General features: G+C 48.8%; 1 protein-coding gene across 2 annotated transcripts; it reads left to right on the top strand.

Annotated features, from left to right (window-relative positions):
• The first annotated feature begins 1,614 nt into the window (after window positions 1-1,614).
• On the top strand, window positions 1,615-24,447 carry large2 (LARGE xylosyl- and glucuronyltransferase 2). 2 transcript variants are annotated; one of them, XM_030378067.1, is made up of 15 exons: window positions 1,615-2,456; window positions 6,611-6,866; window positions 12,020-12,309; window positions 13,237-13,319; window positions 13,555-13,678; window positions 14,989-15,160; window positions 15,456-15,560; window positions 15,955-16,067; window positions 16,178-16,312; window positions 16,430-16,585; window positions 17,105-17,262; window positions 18,475-18,753; window positions 19,409-19,555; window positions 21,252-21,447; window positions 22,067-24,447. In XM_030378067.1, exons 2-15 carry the CDS (start codon window positions 6,767-6,769, stop codon window positions 22,262-22,264), a joined length of 2,256 nt encoding a protein of 751 aa, XP_030233927.1. In that variant the 5' UTR covers window positions 1,615-2,456; window positions 6,611-6,766; the 3' UTR covers window positions 22,265-24,447. The 2 variants fall into 2 exon arrangements, with proteins under 2 accessions (XP_030233927.1, XP_030233928.1); XM_030378068.1 differs by having other exon boundaries at window positions 1,617-2,456; window positions 16,178-16,303.

The following is a 24,447-nucleotide window of genomic DNA, read 5'->3' as shown; positions in this document are numbered from 1 at the left end:
AGGAGAGGGAGAGGAGGGGGGGAGAGGAGGAGGGAGAGGAGGGGGGAGAGGAAGAGGGAGAGGGGAGGGAGAGGAGGGGGGAGAGAAGGAGTGAGAGGAGGAAGAGAAGGAGGGAGAGGAGGAGGGCAGGGACAATAGCGAGGCAGCGGTGAGCAACGGGGAAAGGTAGATGATAAGCCCCAGGGCTGGGCGGGCAGTGGGCGGGGCCTGTGGGGGGGAACACGCCCACAGCACAGGGCTGGACTTTGTGGTGTTGCGACACGCTGCCAGAGAACACCAGCCGCACACTGAGGAGGGAAGCACAGGCAGGTAGGAGGAGGTCTGACCGCCGGGCCGCTCGGGGTCACCGCAAAGTGTGTGTGTGGCTGTTGCAGGGTGTGTGTATATGTGTGTGTGTGTGTGTGTCGGAGGGTGTTTGTGTTACTGGTAGAGTGTGTGTGTGTGTGTGTGTGTGTGTGTGTGTGTGTGTGTGTGTGTGTGTGTGTGTGTATGTGTTTGTGTTGCTGGTAGTGTGTTTGTGTGAGTGTGTGTGTTGCTGGTAGTGTGTGTTTGTGTGTGTTGGTGTTGCTGGTAGAGTGTGTTTGTGTGTGTGTGTGTGTGTTTGTGTTGCTGGTAGTGTGTGTCTCTGTGTTTGTGTGTATGTGTTTGTGTGCGCACTAGTGGAGATCTGTGAACACAGTCGTGTTCAGTGTCTTTCTCAGGCTCTGTGGCTTAGATCAGAGCTGTGGCGTAGGAGGGGCCGAATGTGAGGTGGGAGGGGCCAGGTGTGGGGGCGGGGCCAGGTGTGGGGACATGAAGGAGGGAGGCAGGGCCAGGCGCGGGGGCGGGGCCAAGCGTGGGCACAGGGCTCTTCTGTTTGTCCAGCAGTGGGAGGTGAGCGATAGCCTTCTGGTAGGCTTTTCTTTCTTGTCATGAAAAGAGTCTTTGTGGAGTGTATCGGCTGTGTTTCCTTCCTCGGTATTTCCATATTTTCCTGAAGGCCAATAGTGTTTTGCAACATTTCCTTTATTTTCCATTCCTTTTATTGAATCGCGCCTGCCTAACCCTGATTCTTGTCATTGTGTGTCTCTGCTGTCTCTATCTTCCGGGAGACTGCAGACCTGTCATATTATTAATTTCTTGATGGACCAACTCAATGAGTAATGGCGAACGAGTTCAACGTGTTGTTTTGATTGGATCGGGTTAGGGTAACCCTAACCCTTATCCGTAGTTCTGCCCCCCCCCCCCCCCATGCTTTAACCCTCCCATAAACTACCCACATATCTCTGATGTAATCAGTACCGCTGATTGGAGCTCTTTAAACCTCCGCCGTTCCTACACAAGGCATCGTGCACCAGGACACACCGGGCGCCAGGAGGCCTGATCCCAGAGGCTTACAGGAGGCCCGCCTCTGACTCTGGAGGAGCTGGCTCACATGCGTCAGAGGGAATCACTCACATACACATACACACACACACACACACACACATACACTCACTCACTCTCTCACACTCGCTCTCTCACACTCGCTCTCTCACACTCACTCACTCACACACACACACACGCACACGCACACACACACACACACACCCACCCTGATGTGATCTGTGTGTGTGTGTGTGTGTGTGTGTGTGTGTGAGGGGGAGTCAGGGTGATGGGGTCGACAGAACAGCTATGATTACATTACTCCATTGTGTTTTAGCCAAAGCCGTGCAATTACATGTTGGCTGCCATCAGCGCTGTTATCATCATCAGGGGCGAAGACAGACCCGGAAGGTCTTTAGGTGTGCGGTAATATTTCACCGTATGAGTGGTTTATTTTGATTGGATTTTTCTACTTGGATGAGTGCGTTTTATGGATTGAGCGTTCTTATAACAAATGATGTGGCTGACGAATGGCCCTGGGGTGAAGCAGCAGCTGCAGGAAATTGGTGGGAGTACAACGGTAGTTTATTCCCAGAAAGCATTGCTGCTATGGAGAGGTATGCAGGGCTGAAGATGATGATGATGATGATGATTGTGGCGTTGATAACTGTATTCATTCACAGTAATTCCTATATGGAGGCCCCTGTGAAAAATAGCAGTAATACTAATGTATCTATAACCTGCTGGCCATTTGTAACCATCTTAACTGAATTATTCTAATGGCCCACAGGAGTGAATACTTAATACAGATGTAGAGAACCACTACTACTGTCATAGCGTTCAGTGTGTGTGTGTGTGTGTGTGTTTTTGATTGTCTGTATGTGTTTGTGTGAGGGTTTGTGTTTAAGGGTATGTATGGCCGCAAGGGTGTGTGTCTGTCTATCTGTCTGTCTGTGTGTGAGGAGTCCGGGTGACCGTGTGTTAGTCCGTGAGCCGTGCGGAGGACGTTTTCCGCATGGCTGCAGCCGTCCTGCCAGCCGTGGCTGAAGCAGGCCAGCGGATGACTTGTGTTCCAGATGGATCCGTTTATACGTCGCCCAGGGCAGCCGCTGGTAATGGAGCCGGTTCTGTCTTGTGTCAGGACAGGGGGAAGGCAGAGCAGCCACACTCACACACCCTCGCACACACACACACATGGCCACAAACACAAACACCCTCACGCATACACACTCAGGCCATCAGACCACATTCACACCCCTCTCTCTCTCTCACACACACACACACACACACACACACACACACACACACACACACACACACACACACACACACACACACACACACACACACACACACACACACACACACACACACATGCAGCACATCTCTCTCCCAGCAGGAGCTAATATTTAATATACAGAATGTTGAATATGTATGACATGAATACTACAGAATGCATTCTCCTGCTTCTTGTATATGTATGCAAATGAGGGAAGGATAGAGAGAGAAAGGGAGAGAGAGAGAGAGCGCAAGAGCGAGAGAAAGCAAGAGAGAGAGAAAGCAAGAGAGAGAGAGAGTGAGAGAGAGAGAGAGAGAGAGCGCCTGTGTGTGGGGGAGAATGAAGAAGAATGAGGGCTAAGTTGAGGTCGCCGGCGAGGCCGAGAGGAGTTGATTATCTGTCTCCTCTCCTATCAGCGTCTCTAATGCAGGAAGTCCCCGCTGATTATTCCCAGATCAGTGCCAAATGGCCTCCCCTGATTAGCACGATGCTACCAAGCCCTTCAGAATCAATGGCTGCCGCGCGCCGTTGGTGGACCGGGGGAGGCATCTGCTTTCAGCCGCTAATGACATCATCATATGGTCCCGGGGGCATGGGCGTCGGACTGACAACGGCAGGCCGAGATAAGGGCGAGCAACGCCCGGGCTGGGACACCTCCTACTCCGGAGACGACGGGGGGGGGGGTTCATGACACCCCCTCGGGCGTGCTTCTTAATCTGCAGCCTTCTGACAGCTCTGCAGCTCGCTACCCCCCCCCCACCCACCCCCCCGCTGCCCCCTGCCTGTGTCCTGTCCCCCACACATCGCGCTGAGAGGCAGCAGTGTCGGGGGGCTGTGCACCCTCTCCCTCACCCCCTGCTGGGTCCCCTCTGATGGCACCCCCCCCCCCCCCCCCCCCTATTCAAAGTTGTCACACCATCTGCAAAGTGTAACCGTTTCTGCTGCCTCTGCAGAGTCAACAAGGGAAGAAAGGCCTATTAAACTCCTCTTTAGTGGACCTGTCTTTTGTGTTTATCCGCTCCCTGGGTTTTTATGAGTGTTGGGGGCTAAGAGGCCCCCACACCTCCACAATCCCCACAGCAGTGGGACCTGTACAACACCCCCCCCTACTGTAAAACTCTCCTCTTTGTGTTTAAATCGATCGGCGGATCCACTGGGCCCATTCTCTAGTTTTGTTGTGTTCCTTATCTCCCCTCTCTTTATTTTATTCATCCCCAGCATTCCCTACCTCCCACTGAACATCTCCATGGCGATCTGGATGACTTGCGTATAACGCTCGGTCTGCGGGCTTTTAACAGCCGCGGGAGAATGGGCGAAAGGCAGATTGTCAGGTTTTATGCTTGCCGCTTTTGTCGCGGTTCGGAAGTACATTCGTAAACGTCAGACAGAGTGTGCGTATAAAGTTGTTCATTCGACTGTGGTTCTGTTAGCCAGGCCCGGGCCTCCCGGCGAAACGTCCGACCCCCACAGGAAGACCAGGGGCGGTGGGGACACACCCAAGGCTAGGCCCCTTCCACACGTCTTACTGAATGAAATCTAAAGTGATGGGCTCGAGTCACTGCTCCATCATGTCCTTTATGTGCTTTGATTTGTTCTTCCATTTCAATCCCGCCAGCCGCCTCCAAGCACTTACGGCTTGTCAAGGTGTGAAAGCCAATAGCTTCATCCTATTTAGAATGTCCCGACAGGCTGTCCTCGCTCCTCTTGGCCGTGAGGCCGGCTTTGGTTTGTTTAGCTGTGGCGGCCGCGCCCGTGTCAAGCGGCGAAGGCCAACGGCGTGTGTCTCGTGTCTGGCCAGGACGCAGTTTGTGGCTCGCCTCGTGACACTGCTGCTCTCCGTTATCCACACACAGTCTCACCCGCACACGCACTGACATGCACACACACAGTCGCATACACAGCCTCACACACACACACACAGTGATATACACACCGACTCACACACACACAAAGACATGCCGACACACACACTGACACACACACCACCACAGATTTGTTTCAGTGGTTCCCAAAGATGTTTATAGAACATGCCCTTATTCAGAACATGCCTTATATAGAACATCCTCATCAACAATGAGTGTCTTAAATACTGCAATAAGGACCGTAAAACAGTTTTCTACGTTGCGTAGAATTGCGTAGATTGCCTTTTTGTGTTTTTTTTTGCTCTTTGGTTTATTCCATTTAATGATCCATATTTTTGACATGCAATTGCTTGTAGTTGCATAAAACCAATCATGGCGATGTTAATAATAGATTTGCTGGTTTGTGTTATTATATTTTTCCTCCACAATTGGTAATGAGAAATACAAAAAAGTTTGAATTTTATTATAAAACTAAATCAAACAACCAAACAACAGCAGATCCATAATTGAACACTATAGGAACGAGGCACAATGGGAAGCATGTTTAAAAACACGTATGTACGCTACGGCACATATACACCATGTTGAGCTGGGTGGATATATATGCAGCCACGTGCCACAGTGCCAGTGCCGTTAATATAGCATGGCAAGCTTCTGAAGACACAAGCTCAGATGTCACTAAGCAATAACACTTGGACGCCACTTCTCCTCTCAAATTGCCACTCTTGCCTGACAACGCGCACTAAAACCGGCTCCAACTGCGGCCCGTAGATTTTGGGTTGATCACGTCCCGAGATCTTTGCCAAAATGCGCTCTCGTGGTTCGTTCCGGCACGTACCGCTCCATTAAAGCTCCTCTGTTTTGGCTGAAGGTAGACACTTAAACCCGGCATTCTCCTCCGCTCTGTAGCGGGCCGCGCCGGGCCCGAGGCCAGCAGCACCACGGGGCCCGGGGCTGGATGTTGTTGTTGTTAAGGGGAGAGATTTCGTCCTCCTGCCCCCTCACCGCCCCCTTCTCCAGGCTCCCTGCTCCGGTTCCCTTCAGGCTAGTGTCTAATTATGGTGAAGTGGGATTAATGAATCCCATATCAAGACAAGGGACGGTCTTCCCCACTCGTCCTGCAGGGTACTCAAGGAAGACAGGAGGCTTCGCTGAACATTTACATTCAAATTGAGGGCATTTGTCAGAAGAGAGAGAAACGATATATATCGCAATCTATAGGTTTTCACATGTCCCATCTGTGTGTATGCGTTCTACTCGGTTATGGTTCTGTGTTACCTGTTTTTTTCCTGTGCTTACTTCCACTTCGTCTGTCAGTGAGTTCAGCCTCATGGGCGTCTCGTTGGCGGTGCCTCTGAGTCATTAGCTGCACTGTGACTCCAGCACCTCGGCTGCTCTGGGTGCGGTTGGAGGCTGAGCCGAAATGCGTTCTGCTCAGTGGGTTGGCTATGTCGTTGGCTCTTATCTCGTCTAAACCTGTTAATGTCACAACGGACCTGGCGCAGTATTCCCTTTAACACAAACTGGATGAACGTACTCGTCTGTTTTTAATTGATCTATTTCTGCTCATTAGTCGACTGCATGGCAATAACAATACTAATGCAGTATAACGTGTTACGTATTTGTAAAGCCTTCTTTATGCATGTCATGCTTTTAGGCTATTCTGTCTCTTGACTGTGATTTCTAAGGTACAAAACTGGGGGAAGCTATCAGTTTCTCCTCAAGTCCGATAGCAGAAGACCACAGTAATCATGAAACTGAAAGATTAGTTTTGTCGGCTTGTATGATTGATGATATTGACTTAATAAGGATTAAGGACATTCGATGCAGAACCTAATGAGTTGCATTGGTGTGTAGAGCTCTATTTACCGCACTGAGATTGAATTTGCTCAGAATATGGGCACATCACTGGATTGAGTTAGTCTTGTATCTCTTATCTCTCCTATCCTATCCTACTGCAAAAAAAAGTCTATAAGCAGATAAACTAGTGAAAATAAAAAAAATAATTGCCAATTAATGGCTAGGCGAACACTGTGGAATAACCCGTTGATTGACACGCTCGTTCTATTAAGAGTTGGGTCTCCATGGTCTAAGCCTCTGCTTCTTCTCCTCCTGTTTCCCTCAGATGAAAGAATGCTGCCGGGAGCCAATGAGGGACTAAGCCCCACCTAAACACTCCTTCCCACCCCCCCCCCCCCCCACCCCTCCTCCACCCACCCTGACCCTCCCTCCCCCCCCACCCTCTCCTCCTCCTCTGGTACCCTGTGCCGACCGTCCCATCATGAACCTGCTGTGTCGCGGCCGGGTGAAGCTGATGGTGGCGTCCTTCACGGCAGTCGTGCTGCTGACCTGGCTCTACCTGCTGGCTGGGAACCTGGAGAGTGAGTACCATCACAGGGGTGGGTGGAGGTGGAGGAGGACAGTGGTTGGAGTGTCAGAAGGTCTCTTCTTTTGGTTTGTCTTAGAGATGTTCCGCTACAATTTTTACTTTCCCGATACCGATTCCGATTCCTGAACTTGAGTATCGGCCGATACTTATTGAAGGGTTCTCTTACAATGACAGTGATGTATAGATAGTTCACTTCCTGTTAATTGTTATATGCATCCATGTTTGTCCAACTTGGTAGCTCGAACACACGTAGGACGGAGATCGTGCGTCTCCCATTCCAACCTTCAACCTCCAACAATTAACGAAAGCAGCAGAACACAGCACGTTTTTGTGATGTTCTCTGCCTGAGTATGATGGAAGTTGATGGTATCGGATCAGCACGTAGACTTGCGTACTCGACGATACGAGATACTTTATTTTAGGCAGTACCAGAGGAATTTCCGATCCTGGTATCGGTATCGGAAAAACTCTAGTCAGAAGGTCTCTTTTTCAGATTGTTTTCATGAACCTGCACCAATCGGGTGGCGGGACAACATCTATCCATCACATTTTACCATCACCCCTGAGTTAATTCAAAACCAAACAGAAAACACTCGATTTAGTGATGAAACAACATGAAAGCAGCTTGTTTTCCTCTCAGCGCGTTAAAATCCACCTGCAGACCTCGCTAACCCAGCAGAACCGATCGGAAACAGGTCGCCAAGCAGGGAATGCCCCCGGGAGCACTCCCTATGTCAGCCTGTTAACATTTAGATGAGATGTGGTTATGAAAAGTCCAGAGGAAGAAGGCAAAAGAAGCCAAGTGCCTTTCATTTCTCATTTGGCCAATGAGTGGAGTGTGAGTCAGAGACGGCGACGGAGGCATCGCCTGACAAACAAACCAGAAAGTCATCAAACAGAAAACCCACAACAATCACAGAGAGGTTTTACTTTTCCCTCGGCCGGGCAGCGTCTGAGGTGAGGTCGTTAAACAGTTCATTCTGAATCATAACACGGGATATGGAACTGCCAGGCGGAAATTGGATTGTCTTATTATCCGTCTTCTGTAACGTTTGAAAACTAGATTCGGGGAATTATGAATCCAAGGCATTTCCTGGAAAAAAACTATTTAATAGAGACACTCACAGAGAAGTATAATAATCTACCCGGACGCACATCCACGAACACCCACACGCTTTCACACAAAGTCACACACAATCACATGCAGTCAAACACGCTCACGCTCTCTCTCTCTCTCTCTCTCTCTCTCTCTCTCTCTCTCTCTCTCTCTCTCACCCCTGGTATCCACTGTTGATGTTTCAGGTTGGATTTATTTCCCTGCCTATGGGCTGTGTTCTACCTTATCTCCGGTGCTGTCATAAACCAGCCTAGGTGCCCACACACACATACAGAAGGCTAACCCTGAAGTTATTAATCAACAACAGAAAACACCTGAAAGCACAGCACTGCCTCAGAAGACACAGTAACACTCATCCCACTGGTGTGAAACCACTCCGGTATGAGCTACGAAAGACCACGATTCCTTTTCGACTGCAAACACCGTAACTATTTCCAGTATTTGAGCAGCCCCAAATGAGCCAACGCTGGTGTTTCCCTAACCAATTCGTGCTCCGTATATTCACCAGGGCTCGGAGCTAGCCCGCAGTAGTGCATTAGAAACGCGACGTGTACAAATACGTAGCAAGAAGCATCATTGAGGGGAAATATAACTAATGGTCTGCCTGAAGGTCTCTCGCCGCTATGAATGTAGACCTGAGAGGCCTGGCGACTGATTCAGCTCACACTGAGTCTCCGCACGTTGCCAGTATCTCCCCCAGCGCACCACAATATGCTACGTGGGCATTCAGAGCTGCCGCCGGTGGCTGGTGGGGTTTCCCGACTCTGCTGAGTAATTTCTGTCCTTCTCCGGGCCGGCGGCCGAAAGCGATGAAAGGTTTGAGATGTCATCAACTTTGGAGATTACAACCTATTAGCAAACAACGCACTTTGTTTGTGCCAAGGGGCGTGACTGGAGACCAATGAGACGGAGGAACTAGTACTGTGTACTGTTGCATTTAGCAGAGGATTTTATCCAAAGCGACTTTAGAATAAAGTCGCTGATCTTAGTTTGTCAGAAGGAAGAGAAACAATATATTGCTGTCGGTAAAGTTAGGAGAACTGTTCATAGAACTAAAGTGCCAAGCACAAATAATGCAGTCTGCATAGCAGACTCTGCTATGCGAAGGTTGACTCTGAACAAGTGGGTCTTGAGTCTCCTGAATAACATGGTTATTTCCTTCTGACTTCCTCCTGAAAGAAATTCTACCTTTTTTGTTCCATCTGACACAATAAGGAGACAAGGCGGGCTATCCATGGCCACCTATGCACCGCCTGTATAGATGCTTAATGGGTTGCATTTATATAGTGCTTTTCTAAGTGGCCACTCAAAGCGCTTTACAACATTGCATTCACCCATTCATGCACTCATTCACACACTGACGGCGGGGTCAGCCAAGCAAAGCAACAGCCGGGGATTGAACTAGCAACCTTCCGGTTACCAGCCAACCCGCGCTACCGCCTGAGCCACATGCCGCCCTGTATAAAGCATCTGTAGGCTCCTGCAGACTCACAGACACAACCTGGTTGGAACCAATCGTTCACATACTCTTATTCATTGACCTCAGTACGTTGTATAACCTTTGTCTTGTGTAACAGACAAAGGTACAGACACGCACTCATACAGAATCTACGATGTCCGTCAATCTTCTTCTGTGTTTTCAGACCAAATCGTTCTCTTCTCCGTCACTAAGTCATGTTTGAGCACGCGCGTGCTAGCACCAAAACCATCACTAATTCGATCCACTCTGTGATTTTCGATAAACAAAACGTTAAATACATTTGAACCCTTACCCTGTCCAAGAAAAAAGCCTTATCTTAGCACCCCCGCTAGGGCCCTAGCTTACATTAGCTTGCAACTAGCTCTGAAGATCCACACCTTCCTTTCAATGTCCTTCTTGTAGCGAATAGATATTGTAAACAAGTTACTGCAAGTTAGAAGTAGATCAAACAATTGAGTTGTTCAACAAAATATGAGGGACCTTTGGGCGTTCAACGCACATACACACACGCACACACACACGCACACACGCACAAATGCATGCACACACACGCAGATGACTACGACTGATGAGTTGCCACAGAGTAATGCATCCACTTTAGCTCATGGGAGGGAAGTGATTGAGTGAATGTGTGAGTTTTCTGAGTGCTTAAGTGCCCGAGGCCTTAGTGTTTGTGTGTGTGTGTGTGTGTGTGTGTGTGTGTGTGTGTGTGTGTGTGTGTGTGTGTGTGTGTGTGTGTGTGTGTTTGTGTGTAAATGTTTAAGTGAGTGTGTATCTCTGTGTGCACATCTCCTATAAAGCAAGCACTAGTGTTGTTAATGTGCAGGATCTGTTCCTTTGTGGTGACTGTCTGTCTGAGACTGTAAGGGAGCTGGGAGCTGTAGAAGGGAGAGACTCCCTCCCTCCCCCCGGGTGAGTTTCCTCTCATGGTGTCCAGAAGGAGATTATTTCCCCTCTCCCGTTTCCGTCTATCTCCTCTCAGTCTGTGTCTGTCTCTTCTGTCCTCGGGGCCTTTCGCTGCTCTTTCAAACTCTGTGATTTTCTCCTCCTCCTCTTCCGCCACCACGAATATAAAGGAAGAAAACGTGACACAGCATTCCTTGTACGTGGCACGAACGTACACACACACACACACACGGTCACATTCACACACACACACACACACACACACACACACACACACAAACATATACACGACACTCACACACACACACAAACATATACACACACACGGCCACATTCACACGGACACACACACGGCCACATTCACAAGGACACTCACTCACGCACACAGACACACACACACGCTACGTGTTGGATAATAAGTGTTCGGTTCTGGAGAGTGGAAAGCTCCCAGCACTGAGTCCTAGGCAGTCTGTTTGTCTGACCCTCCTGAGGTGGTTGTGTGTCCTCTTGGACTGCTCGTTAATAACTCAATATGGATGTCTCCACTGTGCGTAGGTCTCGAGAAACACCTGTCTTCATCTCTGTAATAGCCAGGCCCCAGTATATAAAACTACCTCTGTTGATGAGTGCTCTGCATCACTCTGTATACTATAACTTCTTACAAAGATTATTTATGAATGTTTTATATTCCCCTCCATTTCATCATCTCTCTCCCTGTCCCTAGAACTATGTCGGTCTCTCTCTCTCTCTCTCTCTCTCTCTCTCTCTCTCTCTCTCCATCTCTCTCTCTCTCTCTCTCCTGACGCATACAAGCACAACTATAACACACACCACACACGGACACACACACACACACACACAACCCGAACCCGTCTGAGAGTGTGTAGCAGCTGGCTCCCAGCTGAAGTGTGGCACTCTGGGAATGTTCACACTCTCCTCCTCCGCTGAAGGAGGGCGGCAGACAGACAGTAGGACGTGGAGATCTGGGATTAACCAACATTCTGCGAGGATGCTGGGAGACGCGGGGGACTGAAGCCTCGTGAAACATCGCACTGACAAGATCACTTGACACTGTGATGCCACTGTGTCCCCCCCCCCTTATCCATCTGTCTCTCTCTCTCTCTGTCTCTCTTTGTTTCTCTATCTCTCTCCACTGTCTCATTGTCTCTCTGTCTGGTTATTGGTAAGACCAGGAAGAATGAAATCCACAAGTTGGTCTTTGTTAGGTAGGGCTTAAAAGTAATAGAGTCTGTTTACACTGAGGCTGAGAAAGTTAAAGGATGGGGGAAACCTGGAAGGTTGGATGTATGTAAGGTGTTTTGGGTTTGGTTTATGGAGTTTTGGGTGCCATGACGCCCCGATTTTCCCGTCTGGGATAGATACAGTGTAGAGGCGTCCCTGAGCGAGACACCTCACCCTGACTGCTCCCGACGAGCTGGCTGTCGCCTTGCGTGGCTGAAACCGCCGTAGACGCGTGAATGTGGGCATGAACGGGTGAATGTTCGGCAATATATATACCCTAACCCTTTTTTTTTGCTTTGAGTGGCCACTGGTTAGAAACGCGCCATAGAAATACAATCCATTTACCATAAAGTCTATCTCATCATTCAACCTTTTGACCTTTGTCCCTTCCCTCCCCAAGATGGCCGCTCGCTGCTGCTGGCGCCGTGCCTAGCGGACACGCCGGCGGCGGAGGTCCTGCAGCGCGCCGTGCTGGAGTCGCGGGTGCGGGAGGTGGAGGCCGAGAACCGCCAGATCCGGCTGCGGCTCAGCCAATCGCTGGGCACGGCCGCCCAGCCCCAGGAGGGTAACTACGGCAACCAGCAGTGGGGGGCGTCGGCGGACACGGGGCCGGAGGACGTGGAGAACACGGCGGAGGAGAAGAACAACCACACGGAGTGCCCGCGCGCGCCCAGCGTGCAGAAGTGTGAGGTAGGCGGCGAACGGGCACCAGAGCTCGCTGGACCCACGCTCAACTGGTTCAAAATGATGACTCAAAGGTCGGATCAGCGATGCTATGCCGAAACATAAATAATCACATTCATCTGACCCTTCCTCGCGACTAGCTGCCCGCCCCATAAGCAGGCCATCAAAAAACCTTGTCTCTGTAGGCAGCCTGTGCTCCGAGATCACGCACAAAGACAAATGGTACTACCAACCACTCAAAACCAAAATAAATAGTATTTCAACCAATCACCGACAGGGGGTGGGGTGTTGTGGGGTTTTGCGCTAGGTTTATGATGTTTTTTACTGGATGCACGAAACACGGAAGGGAGGGGCGAGCTGGCTCTGTTTGTCTGGGATCTCGCTTCAACTACCAACAGAAGTGACGTCACCCAAAATCGCTGATACAAACTTTAATTTTCCACTTTTTAAAATGAACCTCTGAATATGCATCAATGTTGCTTTTTTTTTGTTAAAGGGGCTATATTAGGCCACCAGGTGTGGGTGTGATTAGCCATAACAAGCCATTTGAAAATCTGCCTCTTCCTGTGATTTAGTGACATCACAAATGGGTGTGTCCCCATAGATGTATGTATACCGGACACGCCCACTTGTGATGTCATTAAGGTCGATTTTCAAACGGCTTATATATATATATATATATATATATATATATATATATATATATATATATATATATAAAAAACATATTTATTTTTTAATATGGACACTATTTTCACAGATATATTAAAGCCGGATAAGATCAGCTGTTATCCAACTGATCTGAATACAGCATTGATGTCAGATATCTGATATGCATGCATTCACCGTCTCTCTCTCTCTCTCTCTCTCTCTCTCTCTCTCTCTCTCTCTCTCTCTCTCTCTCTCTCTCTCTCTCTCTCTCTCTCTCTCTAGCTGATCCATGTAGCGTGTGTGTGTGCCGGTCACAACGCCAGCAGAGATGTGGTAACTCTGGTCAAGTCTATTCTCTTCCATAGGTGAGTAGAGAGAAATCCTAACATTTGAACATGTTTTGGGAATTAGTTTTGTATGAAACTAATCTGGTAGATGACTAATCTGGTAGATGATTCAGCTCGATTTTATTAGAAAATAATGATTATATACAGAATGTGTCTGCATTTCTGTGAATGTCCATCTTCCTAATCTCTCTCTCCCTCTCCCTCCCTCTCTCTCTCTCTCTCTCTCTCTCTCTCTCTCTCTCTCTCTCTCCAGGAGGAACCCGCTTCACTTCCACTTCATCACAGACACGGTCGCCCATCGGATCCTCAGCACCCTGTTTCAGTCCTGGATGGTTCCTTCGGTTCAAGTTAGCTTCTATGACGCAGATGAACTCAAGGTGAGGGACTTATTCACGCGAATGCTAACTCAGGTAATGCTTCTGTGTTCAGTCAGACCTTATTGTTGCACACACCTTCTTTTTCAACTCGGTATAATGAGTGTGCTCAGTGGAAACAATGGCAGGCATACAAAGTCAAAGTGAGCCAAAGTCAAGCACTGCGTTCTCAGTATCAAAGTAAGATATCTTAGGTGAATGAGGCCTTTGAGTTCTGAGGTAACAGAAACAAGACACGCTATCTGAAAGGAATCAATCCTCACCAATGCAATGTTTCCACTCTTAGAGCAAGAGTGACAAGAGCTTGGATGTGCTTGTGTGTGTGTGTGTGTGTGTGTGTGTGTGTGTGTGTGTGTGTGTGTGTGTGTGTGTGTGTGAGATTGTGTGTGTGCGCCGTTGTATGTGAGTGATTGTGTGTGCGCCGTTGTGTGCATGTGATTGTGTGTGCTCCCTTGTGTGTGTGTGTGGATGGATGAGTGTGTGTGATTTTGTGTTTGTGTGCCTTTGTGTGAATGTTTTTGTGTTGTATGTGTCTGATTATGTGTGTGATTGTGTTTGTTGGTGTGTGTGTGTGGGATTTTGAGAGTGTGCGTACGTGTGTGTTCCTGTCAGTGCCAGATTTCATAGCAAAAGCCAGGCACAGCCTCTGGCATTGTTTCAAGAGCTCTCTTCCCCCCACTGATCGACCTGTGCCTCCTCTCTCCTCTTCCTCTCCGTCCTCCCCCTCTCTGCTATCAACATGTCTGGCTCAGGCTGTGTCACATCATCACATTCCCATCCCTCATGTTCTCAACGTGAACAAAAGCCTCCTATTATACTGCTTGTCTGGGCCTACACTCGCTGGAAGGGAGGAAGAAAAAAGAAAGGGCCGCATATTCCATTAACTCAGTTTGAATACAAGAAAACTGAGAAAAAATATAAATAAATCCCAGCGTCTAAGCCGATTATGTTTGCAGAATACACATTTATGCAGATCCGGTTACACTGAATCAACCAAATTAATTAACTGCTGCTATTTGTCTATTTTATAAAAGGAAAAAGAGATTCACATGCGTGCCAAAAGTTGATGCCATTATGATTACCCCCCCCCCCCCCCCCCCGTGCAGTAAGTACTGCACAAAGCCTGAACAACGATCCTGACGTCTTCATAGCAGCCATCTTTGATGATCTTGACTCCCCTCTGTCTTTGTTATGAAGAGGCTTTCCTACTCGCCGGCACCAACAGTTTAACTCACGTGAACCGTCCACACTAAACACACAACCATGATGCAGATCTTACCTGATTGATGTCCTCCGTCTTCCTCCCTCTGCAGTCGGAGGTGTCGTGGATCCCTAACAAGCACTACTCGGGCATCTACGGCCTGATGAAGCTGACCCTCACCAAAGCCCTGCCCTCCAACCTGTCCAAGGTCATCGTCCTGGACACAGACATCACCTTCGCCACGGACATCGCCGAGCTCTGGGGAATCTTCCAGAAGTTCACCGGTATGGACCCCGCGGTTTCACTTTACCACAGTAATGCACTGGTATAAAAGGGTGTAATCCCTACATTGTGTATTGTAGTGTCATGAGACTGTAATGAAACATCAGAAACAGTGGTTGAAAAATAAACTGTGCCATTATTTTGGTTGCTACTCATAAAATTAAAACAAAGTAGAAGTGATTTTTTTTCGAGAACTGATCCTGTCTTGGTAATTTCTCAATCTCGATTCTCGAGTACATCAATATTCTGAGCCCCTGAATGAATAACTGAAGGCCTTTTGGTTCTTTGTCTGTGAAGACAAACAGGTGATCGGTCTGGTGGAGAATCAGAGCGACTGGTACCTGGGAAACCTTTGGAAAAACCACAAACCCTGGCCTGCCCTTGGGCGAGGCTTCAACACCGGTGAGGAACACTGTCAGATTCCATCAGCGTTCATTTCATCACCATCAAAATCGTACAATTTTCAGAATTTAATTGATTGCTCATTGGCTCATTACTAAAGAACCTAAAATGTGGAATTATTGAAATTTCTTAACTATGAAATCCCAAAACACACTTTAAATTATGTGATAATTGTGTGTTTAATTGTACGAACCCTAAATGTATTACTTTGTTTTATGCTGGCCTCTTGGCCAGGTCTCCCTTGGAAAAGAGATTCTAAATCTAAATGAGACTTTACCTGTTAAAAAAAAGACTTAAGAATAAAAATCGGTGTCGAGAAACAACATCTCAGAATGAGCCAGTGTTTTACCAGGACGTAGAGCTGACGGACATGGCCTTGTGTTTCTGCTCGCAGGGGTGATCCTGCTCTACCTAGAGCGCTTGCGGAGACTTCGCTGGGAGCAGATGTGGAGGCTGACGGCGGAGCGAGAGCTCATGAGCATGCTCAGTACATCTCTGGCCGACCAGGTCTGGAAGCACATCGCTCGGCTTAACCACCTTGTCCACAAGTCTGCTGATACAGAGCAGTCTGCGTTGAAGACGGTGTGTAACCCCTGGGCGTTTCCCCGTGTTCACAGGACATCTTCAACGCCTTCATCAAGCAGAACCCCGTCCTGGTCCACCAGCTCCCCTGCTTCTGGAACGTCCAGCTGTCGGACCACACGCGCTCCGAGCAGTGCTACACGGAGGTGTCTGACCTCAAGGTAGGACATGTACGTCGCTTGTGGACGCCAACCAAGGTCCTTCCTCTGGGGGAACGAATAAAAAAAAAGGGACAGTCCGTTGTCTTGTTCACACGCTCACCGATCCGCTCCTCTCCCTGGCTGAAGGTGATCCACTGGAACTCGCCGAAGAAGCTGCGCGTGAAGAACAAGCACGTGGAGTTCTTCAGGAACCTCTACCTGACCTTCCTGGAGTACGACGGCAACCTGCTGAGGCGAGAGCTGTTTGGCTGTCCCAGCCAGGCCACTCCGGAGAGCATCCGGGTAAGAGACCCGTCTCTCACACGCTCACATCTCTATCCTCGATCCTCGTCTCCGTTTAGTCCTGGTAGACATGTCCGAGGTTACAAATGGGTCATGTTTTATTCAATATTATTAAAGGTTAAGTGTGCACACAAATTCACTTTTTCGGAGGGAACCGTTGACCTTTATGTGTTATTTTTGAATAAAATGCATAGAGTTGCTAAACCGGCGAAATTCTCTGTAAATTACAAAAAGTCGGATACTTCTGGTTAGAACCCCTTTTCCACATCGCTAGTTTTCTATTGGCTGCGCACTCTCGCTCTAGCGAGATGTGACTTTGGACAACATTTGACACAAACTCTAACACCCACTCCTATGAAACCCAACTGTCGGATTGTTTCTAAAACATTCAAAATCCTAAAATCGCCTTTTTGACAACTTGTCAAACCGATGACAACCCATAGGTGGACGACTCGTTCCACCGTTAAAGGTCTGACTCCGCTCAACGTCTCACTCTGTCCTGGGCTTCTTCTCCTCCAGCTGCAGACGTCGCTGGAGGACCTCGACGAAGACGACCAGTGCTACGACTTCCGGCGGGAGCGGATCACCGTGCACCGAGTGCACCTCTACTTCCTGCAGTACGAGTACACGCCCACGGAGGACGACGTCACGCTGGTGGCCCAGCTCTCCATGGACCGGTGAGTCACGCACACACACGCGCCTTGGGGGGGAATTCTTCGGACTGTGTAAAAATAAAAGTAGCCTCTGCGGAGAGAGGCCACACATCACGACGACACGCATTCAAAGGTTGGAGCACTGTAGCGAGACCGAACAGTCGCTGTTAAAGCGTGCCGGGTATGTCCTTGAGGGCTCAGCCGCAGATTGGGATGCCACTACTCCCTCCGGCCATCTCAGGGTGTAGTTCGTGGTATAGCTGCGATAAAGTCCCCTCCCCCAGGGCGATAAGCAAAGCGCGAACTGCGAAATGGCCTCCATAGATAATAACTGAGAGCTTACAGTGTCTTAGTGTCTTGATAAAATCTTGTATTATGGAAATTTCCATTACAACCCTCATACACACACACACACACACACATACAGACCTTTTCATATAATATAATATGACAGGATTTGAGATTTTCGAGACTAGGAACTCAATTCCATCAGCATCAGTGAGACATCATCACCACCCTCCTCATCATCGTCCTCTTCCTCAACTCCGACCTTAATGTCTTCCATCAATAATGCAGTAACGTAGATCTCCTCTCTCTCCCTTCCTCTCCCTCCCACTCTCTTTCTCCCTCTCGCCCCTCGTTCTCCTTCTCACTCCCCCCCGCTCTCTCTCCCTTTCTTTCTCTCTTTCTCCCTCTCTCTCTCCCCATCCCCCTCTCTCTCTCTCTCTCCCTCCCTCTCCTTTTCTTTCTCCCTCTCTCTCTCTCCCCACCCCCCCTCTCTTTATCTCCCTCCCTTTCTCTCTCCCCACCCCCCTCTCTTTCTCTCCCTCCCTCCCTCTCTCTCTCCCTCTCCCTCTCCTCTCCCTCTCTCTTTGCCCCTCTCTCTCTCTCCGCTCTCCCCCCCTCTCTCTCCCTCCCTCTCCCCCCCTCTCTCTCTCTCTCCCCTTCTCTCCCCCTCTCTCTCTCCAACCTCTCTCTCTCTCCCCACCCCCCTCTCCCTCTCTCTCTCTTCCCCCTCCTCCCTCTCTCTCCCTCTCCCCCCCTCCCTCTCCCCCCCTCTCCCCTCTCTCCCTCCCCCTCTCTCCCTCTCCCCTCTTCCCCCCTCTCTCTCCCTCCCTCTCCCCTCTCTCCCCCCCCCCCTCTCCCCCTCTCTCCCTCTCCCCCCCTCTCTCTCCCTCCCTCCCTCTCCTCTCTCTCCCTCCCCCTCTCTCCCTGTCTCACCCCCGGACCCCCCAGGCTGCAGATGCTGGAGGCCATCTGCAAGCACTGGGAGGGGCCCATCAGCCTGGCGCTCTACATGTCCGACGCCGAGGCGCAGCAGTTCCTGCGCTACGCCCAGGCCTCCGAGGTCCTCAAGAACCGCAAGAACGTGGGCTACCACGTGGTGTACAAGGAGGGCCAGTTCTACCCCGTCAACCTGGTGCGGAACGTGGCCCTGAGGAATGCCAACACGCCCTACGTGTTCCTGGCCGACGTGGACTTCCTGCCCATGTACGGCCTCTACGATTACCTCAGGTAGGGCCTCCGTCTCGCAGAGGGCCTCTCCCCCGGTGGATTCAGGAGGGCAGCGGTGCGTTAGGGCTCCATTAGCTTGTCGTATTTATATTTAATACAGATCGAGGAAGAGACGTATCGGTAGATCCTCCCCCTCAGTGGCGAGAGAGAGTCTCGGTGAATAATTAGCCTTGATGCGTCCGGTTGGATGTTTTTCTACTGGCGCCGGATACTGGGGGAGCTGCGTGATTGATTGACACGTTGATAAATACTGAAGGCGTAGGAAATTGTGAAGGATAACTCAATTAGATATAGGCACATTTAAGCCGGCTTAGAGACAACCGCGGGGAATGTGATGGAAGAATGTTGCGACAAATGTCACTCTATCTTTCTCTCTCCCTCTCTCTTCCCCCCCCAAACCTACCCCGCACACTGGACCCTGATGTAATTGCATAATATAAATGTGTTTATATGTACTTCTGGATCATTTATTATATGCAATGTTATTGACCGATTTGTCTGACGTTTACTGTTCGTCCATTTTGTTGTTTGTCCACTGTACCGTCTGTTACCTGACCTTGTGCGCTGCTGGATACCTGAGGTTCCCCCAGGGGATGAATAAGGCATCTATCTCAGTATCCGTGTGACTGACCGTGTGTGGGGTTCCTCTTGGCAGGAGGGCGGTGGTGCAGCTGGACATGGCCCACACTAAGAAGGCTCTGGTGGTGCCGGCGTTCGAGACGCTGCGCTACCGCCTGTCCTTCCCCAAATCCAAAGCAGAGCTGCTCTCCATGCTGGACATGGGGACACTGTACACCTTCAGGTACCAGTTAGGGACCGTACACAATACACTGTTAAACACCTTCAGGTACCAGTTAGGGGCCGTACACAATACACTGTTAAACACCTTCAGGTACCAGTTAGGGACCGTACACAATACACTGTTAAACACCTTCAGGTACCAGTTAGGGACCGTACACAATACACTGTTAAACACCTTCAGGTACCAGTTAGGGACCGTACACAATACACTGTACACCTTCAGGGACCAGATAGGGACCGTACACAATACACTGTACACCTTCAGGTACCAGTTAGGGACCGTACACAATACACTGTTAAACACCTTCAGGTACCAGTTAGGGACCGTACACAATACACTGTTAAACACCTTCAGGTACCAGTTAGGGACCGTACACAATACACTGTTAAACACCTTCAGGTACCAGTTAGGGACCGTACACAATACACTGTACACCTTCAGGGACCAGATAGGGACCGTACACAATACACTGTACACCTTCAGGTACCAGTTAGGGACCGTACACAATACACTGTTAAACACCTTCAGGTACCAGTTAGGGACCGTACACAATACACTGTACACCTTCAGGTACCAGTTAGGGACCGTACACAATACACTGTACACCTTCAGGTACCAGTTAGGGACCGTACACAATACACTGTACACCTTCTGGTACCAGTTAGGGACCGTACACAATACACAGTACCGCTTCAGGTACCAGTTAGGGACCGTACACAATACACTGCACAACTTCAGGTACCAGTTAGGGACCGTACACAATACACTGTTAAACACCTTGAGGTACCAGTTAGGGACCGTACACAATACACTGTACACCTTCAGGTACCAGTTATGGACTGTACACAATGCACAGTACACCTTCAGGTACCAGTTAGGGACCGTACACAATACACAGTACACCTTCAGGTACCAGTTAGGGACCGTACACAATACACAGTACACCTTCAGGTACCAGTTAGGGACCGTTCACAATACACTGTTGAACACCTTCAGGTACCAGTTAGGGACCGTACACAATACACAGTACACCTTCAGGTACCAGTTAGGGACCGTACACAATACACTGTTAAACACCTTCAGGTACCAGTTAGGGACCGTACACAATACACTGTACACCTTCAGGTACCAGATAGGGACCGTACACAATACACTGTACACCTTCAGGTACCAGTTAGGGACCGTACACAATACACTGTACACCTTCAGGTACCAGATAGGGACCGTACACAATACACAGTTTAACACCTTCAGGTACCAGATAGGGGCCGTACCAATACACAGTACACCTTCAGGTACCAGATAAGGACCGTACCAATACACAGTTATACACCTTCAGGTACCGCGCAGATAGGGGTCGTACAAAATACGCAGGTAAATATACACTGTAGACGGATCCATCCCAATAGGGTTCAGTAGTTTTGTGTATTTAGCTGTTGACATTTAAACAATCTGTGAGCAAGCACTTTCTCAGTTTAATGTATTCTTACTATTGAACCTATTAGTTAACTATGATCACCACAAATGAACCCAACAGCTAAGGATAAACTGAGTACCTTCAGTATCAATCACACGATCATTCCTTTCAGGTTGAGAGGCCAACATTGATAGATATTTCCCAGGGTTCCTTTAAACCTGTACCATAACCCATCCTCTCCATTCTGGTCTTCCGCCCGACACCCTGCCCGTCCTCCAGGTATCATGTCTGGACCAAGGGACATGCTCCAACCAACTACGCCAAATGGCGGACGGCCACCACCCCCTACAAGGTGGAGTGGGAGTCGGACTTCGAGCCCTACGTGGTGGTGAGGCGCGACTGCCCCGAGTACGACCAGCGCTTCGTGGGCTTCGGCTGGAACAAGGTGTCTCACATCATGGAGTTGGATGCACAGGTAATGTCTTTGGGGTGCACCGGTTGTTTAAATGTATTTTCTTTAAAAGGCGCATACAATTGCAGAATCCCTAAAGTGATATATTTTGTAGTCAGTTGACGGAACCACACTGAATTATCATTCTAAACGGATCCTTTTGAATTTCCTGTCGGCAGGAGATAAAATCGAGGGGCAAACAATATCATGCCGTTTTTTTGACAGTTATTACAGGGTTCGATGTGTGTTCTGATTGGAGGATTTTATACGTGATATATACAAAGATGCCTGGATTAAAAACCCTTCTGTATAAATTGAAGGTGTAGGTATAAGAAGAAATGCCACAGCCATCCGTCACCTGTTATTGAGAGGAAATTGCTGTGAGGATATCGTTCTAGAATGGAGACGATTTTAGACCACTCTCAGCTCAATTTCAACCAATCAGCTGGTTGAAATCACCTCTATCACATAGATACACACACTTTTATCGCTTAAAAGTTGCGGGATGGAATCAGAGAGGGGAAGGGGGTGTTTTTTCTGCTTTCTCTCGCTCTCAAACCCTCAAATACCCCCCATCACAGCTTCGATTCACGTGTGAGCCCTGCTAACATCCGTACTCTCGCTTTCCCTCTGACCCCTGCAGGAGTACGACCTGATGGTCCTCCCCAACGCCTTCATGATCCACATGCCGCACGCGCCCAGCTTCGACATCTCCAAGTTCCGCTCCAGCCCCAGCTACCGCAACTGCCTGGGCACGCTGAAGGACGAGTTCCACCAGGACCTGTCCAGGAAGTACGGCTCGTCCGCCCTCAAGTACCTGACCGCCCAGAGGAACATCTAGCGTCCCAGAGACACGGCAGAGACACGGGCACACACAGAGTGGGAGAGAGAGAGACAAAGAGAGAGACTCATCTCAAAACGTGGGTCGGACGGCCCGTCTTCTACAGCCACATACACGTGAAGCGGGCGGGAAGGGAGGGAGGGAACACTCGAGCAGATGAAAGGGCTGACACGACACAGCAGCCCGGTGCAGCTTTACGGTGCCCTTGGTTTTTTGTCGTCTTGGTGTTTTGGGTTTTTCTTGAGTCTGCGCAATCCGGTACATTCGGTTCTCAAGCGGGGGGGATGGGGGGGTGGGGGTGAACGACCGGGGGTTGGAGATGCCAAACTGGAGGGAGGCCACATGGGACTGTTGCTGGAGGATCGCTGGTGGAGCAGGAAGTGATGTCGCAGAGGAAGAGCGTCAGGATACCGCTGACCAGACTAGCTTTAAGGCCAGGAAGAGACAAGATACAACCATATAGTTATGATTCGTTGAGACAATCAAGGCTTATTATTTTGGGGGTTTTCAGAAGACACACTTGAGCTACTCCGTCCGTACAGATAGACGGACATTTAGCTCGAGGACAGAAAACATTAGGTAAAGAGAAATTATTTGAAATATCCAAATGAGAAGATGAGACAGAGGCTTGGAATTGGAGCTGGGGCTATCGTTTGAAAGCCTTACCAATTTTCCATGATATTTAATAAGATATTTAATTATATTTTCATTTTATCCTCTGTGTAAATTACAACCAATGAATAATAAACGTTGGCATAGACAATGTTTTGATTACAATGTTGATTAAGAATGACATAATTTGCTTCTCTTTATATTTTTCTGACCCCTTGAGAAGAGAATATATTGTGTTCCTTATAAAAAAACAGAATTGCATATAGATCTTCTGTGTGTTTGAAAGTTCAGCACGATGTGCGTTTGCGTGTGTGCCAGTGTGAGTGTGTGTGTTTGGGGGTATGTGTGTGTAAGTGTGCATGTGTTTGCTGATCTGGCATGACTCTAACATGCTCGACCCCGTGGTCCTGTTATTATTTTCTTTGATCACATCGAGGGCGTGTATATTTGCTTGCTTCGAAACAATTGCACTACCTGCTATGTTTTAATTTGAGAGCTAAATGGTAATTAATTAACAGTTAATTACAAGCGTTCATCTTCACTGTTGTTTTATTCCTGCCGCCGAAAGGAGCAAAATAAATCCACAGATGTTATAATTAATCAATAATTACACTGCACAAATAATGACTGATTGGGACCAGTTAGCATGACCAATTTAAATTACAATTGGGGCTAATTCATGTTTTATTATAATTAGAGTTACGGTATCGCTAGTGATACTAAAAATCAATTCCTGATTTTTGATCGAGGACTAAAGTAAGGTATTCCTCGGTAACGTGTCTGATCCACTGGATATATGTGCCATCTACTGTACTGCAAGCCCTCTCAACCTTCTCTCATTACCTTTAACACTTTAATCTCTCGTCATCCCCCTCGTCCTCCTCTTTCTCCATCCCTTCTCCACGCTTTGAAGTCAGCCCGGTCAAGCGGCTGTCCCAAACTAACGCCACACTCTGATATTCACCCAAGAGATCCCCGTTGTGGCGGAGATCCGGAGTGGCTAACGAGCTCGTGCAGGGCTCAGTGCGCTATGTGTCGGGCCCCTGCCGGGCCCCTGACGGGCTCCCCTGACGGTCGGTACCCAGCATCGTCGTAGCGACGGGGGTGCTATCATGTCCTGTCGAGTCCCCACCACCACCCCTACCACCACCACACGCCTCCAACATTGACTGTGCTGATTTGCGGTAAATGCTAGTGCCTTTGCTGTATTGTGAAAACTGGATATTGATTGTACTGTTGTACTGACAGCGCCTGGAGATGGCCGGGCACTCTATTTATTATTGTTGGACTCAAATCAATCATATTTTTCTATGTAAGTGCTTTAAATGAATTCTGCCCTTTTTTTAAATCATTGCCTCTGAGAGTTTCTTGTTATTTGTTTTCCGTGCAGAACCACTGTGTAATGTCATGCGTTGAGGTAGACGGGGAACCGGCTTTAGGTTGGGAGTGTTCTAGGATGAACTGGGTTCTCTGAAATGGTGTACATTCTGGTTTTCAGAAATTGTATTCAATATTTTATGTAGTTATATTTTGATAACTTAAAATAAAAAAAGGACGAGTTTGTGAAGTAA

The sequence above is a fragment of the Gadus morhua genome, chromosome 14 (assembly GCF_902167405.1).
Source record: "Gadus morhua chromosome 14, gadMor3.0, whole genome shotgun sequence".
Lineage (NCBI taxonomy): Eukaryota > Metazoa > Chordata > Actinopteri > Gadiformes > Gadidae > Gadus > Gadus morhua.
This window is presented reverse-complemented; position numbering and strand designations above follow the sequence as displayed.

Excerpts from the sequence above, each read along its gene's own strand:
- large2 (XM_030378067.1), top strand. The coding sequence starts at position 6,767 with ATGAACCTGCTGTGTCGCGGCCGGGTGAAGCTGATGGTGGCGTCCTTC. Across the intron at positions 16,068-16,177 it reads GTACATCTCTGGCCGACCAG|GACATCTTCAACGCCTTCAT; the intron begins GTCTGGAAGCAC and ends CCGTGTTCACAG. Across the intron at positions 18,754-19,408 it reads GGCCTCTACGATTACCTCAG|GAGGGCGGTGGTGCAGCTGG; the intron begins GTAGGGCCTCCG and ends TCCTCTTGGCAG.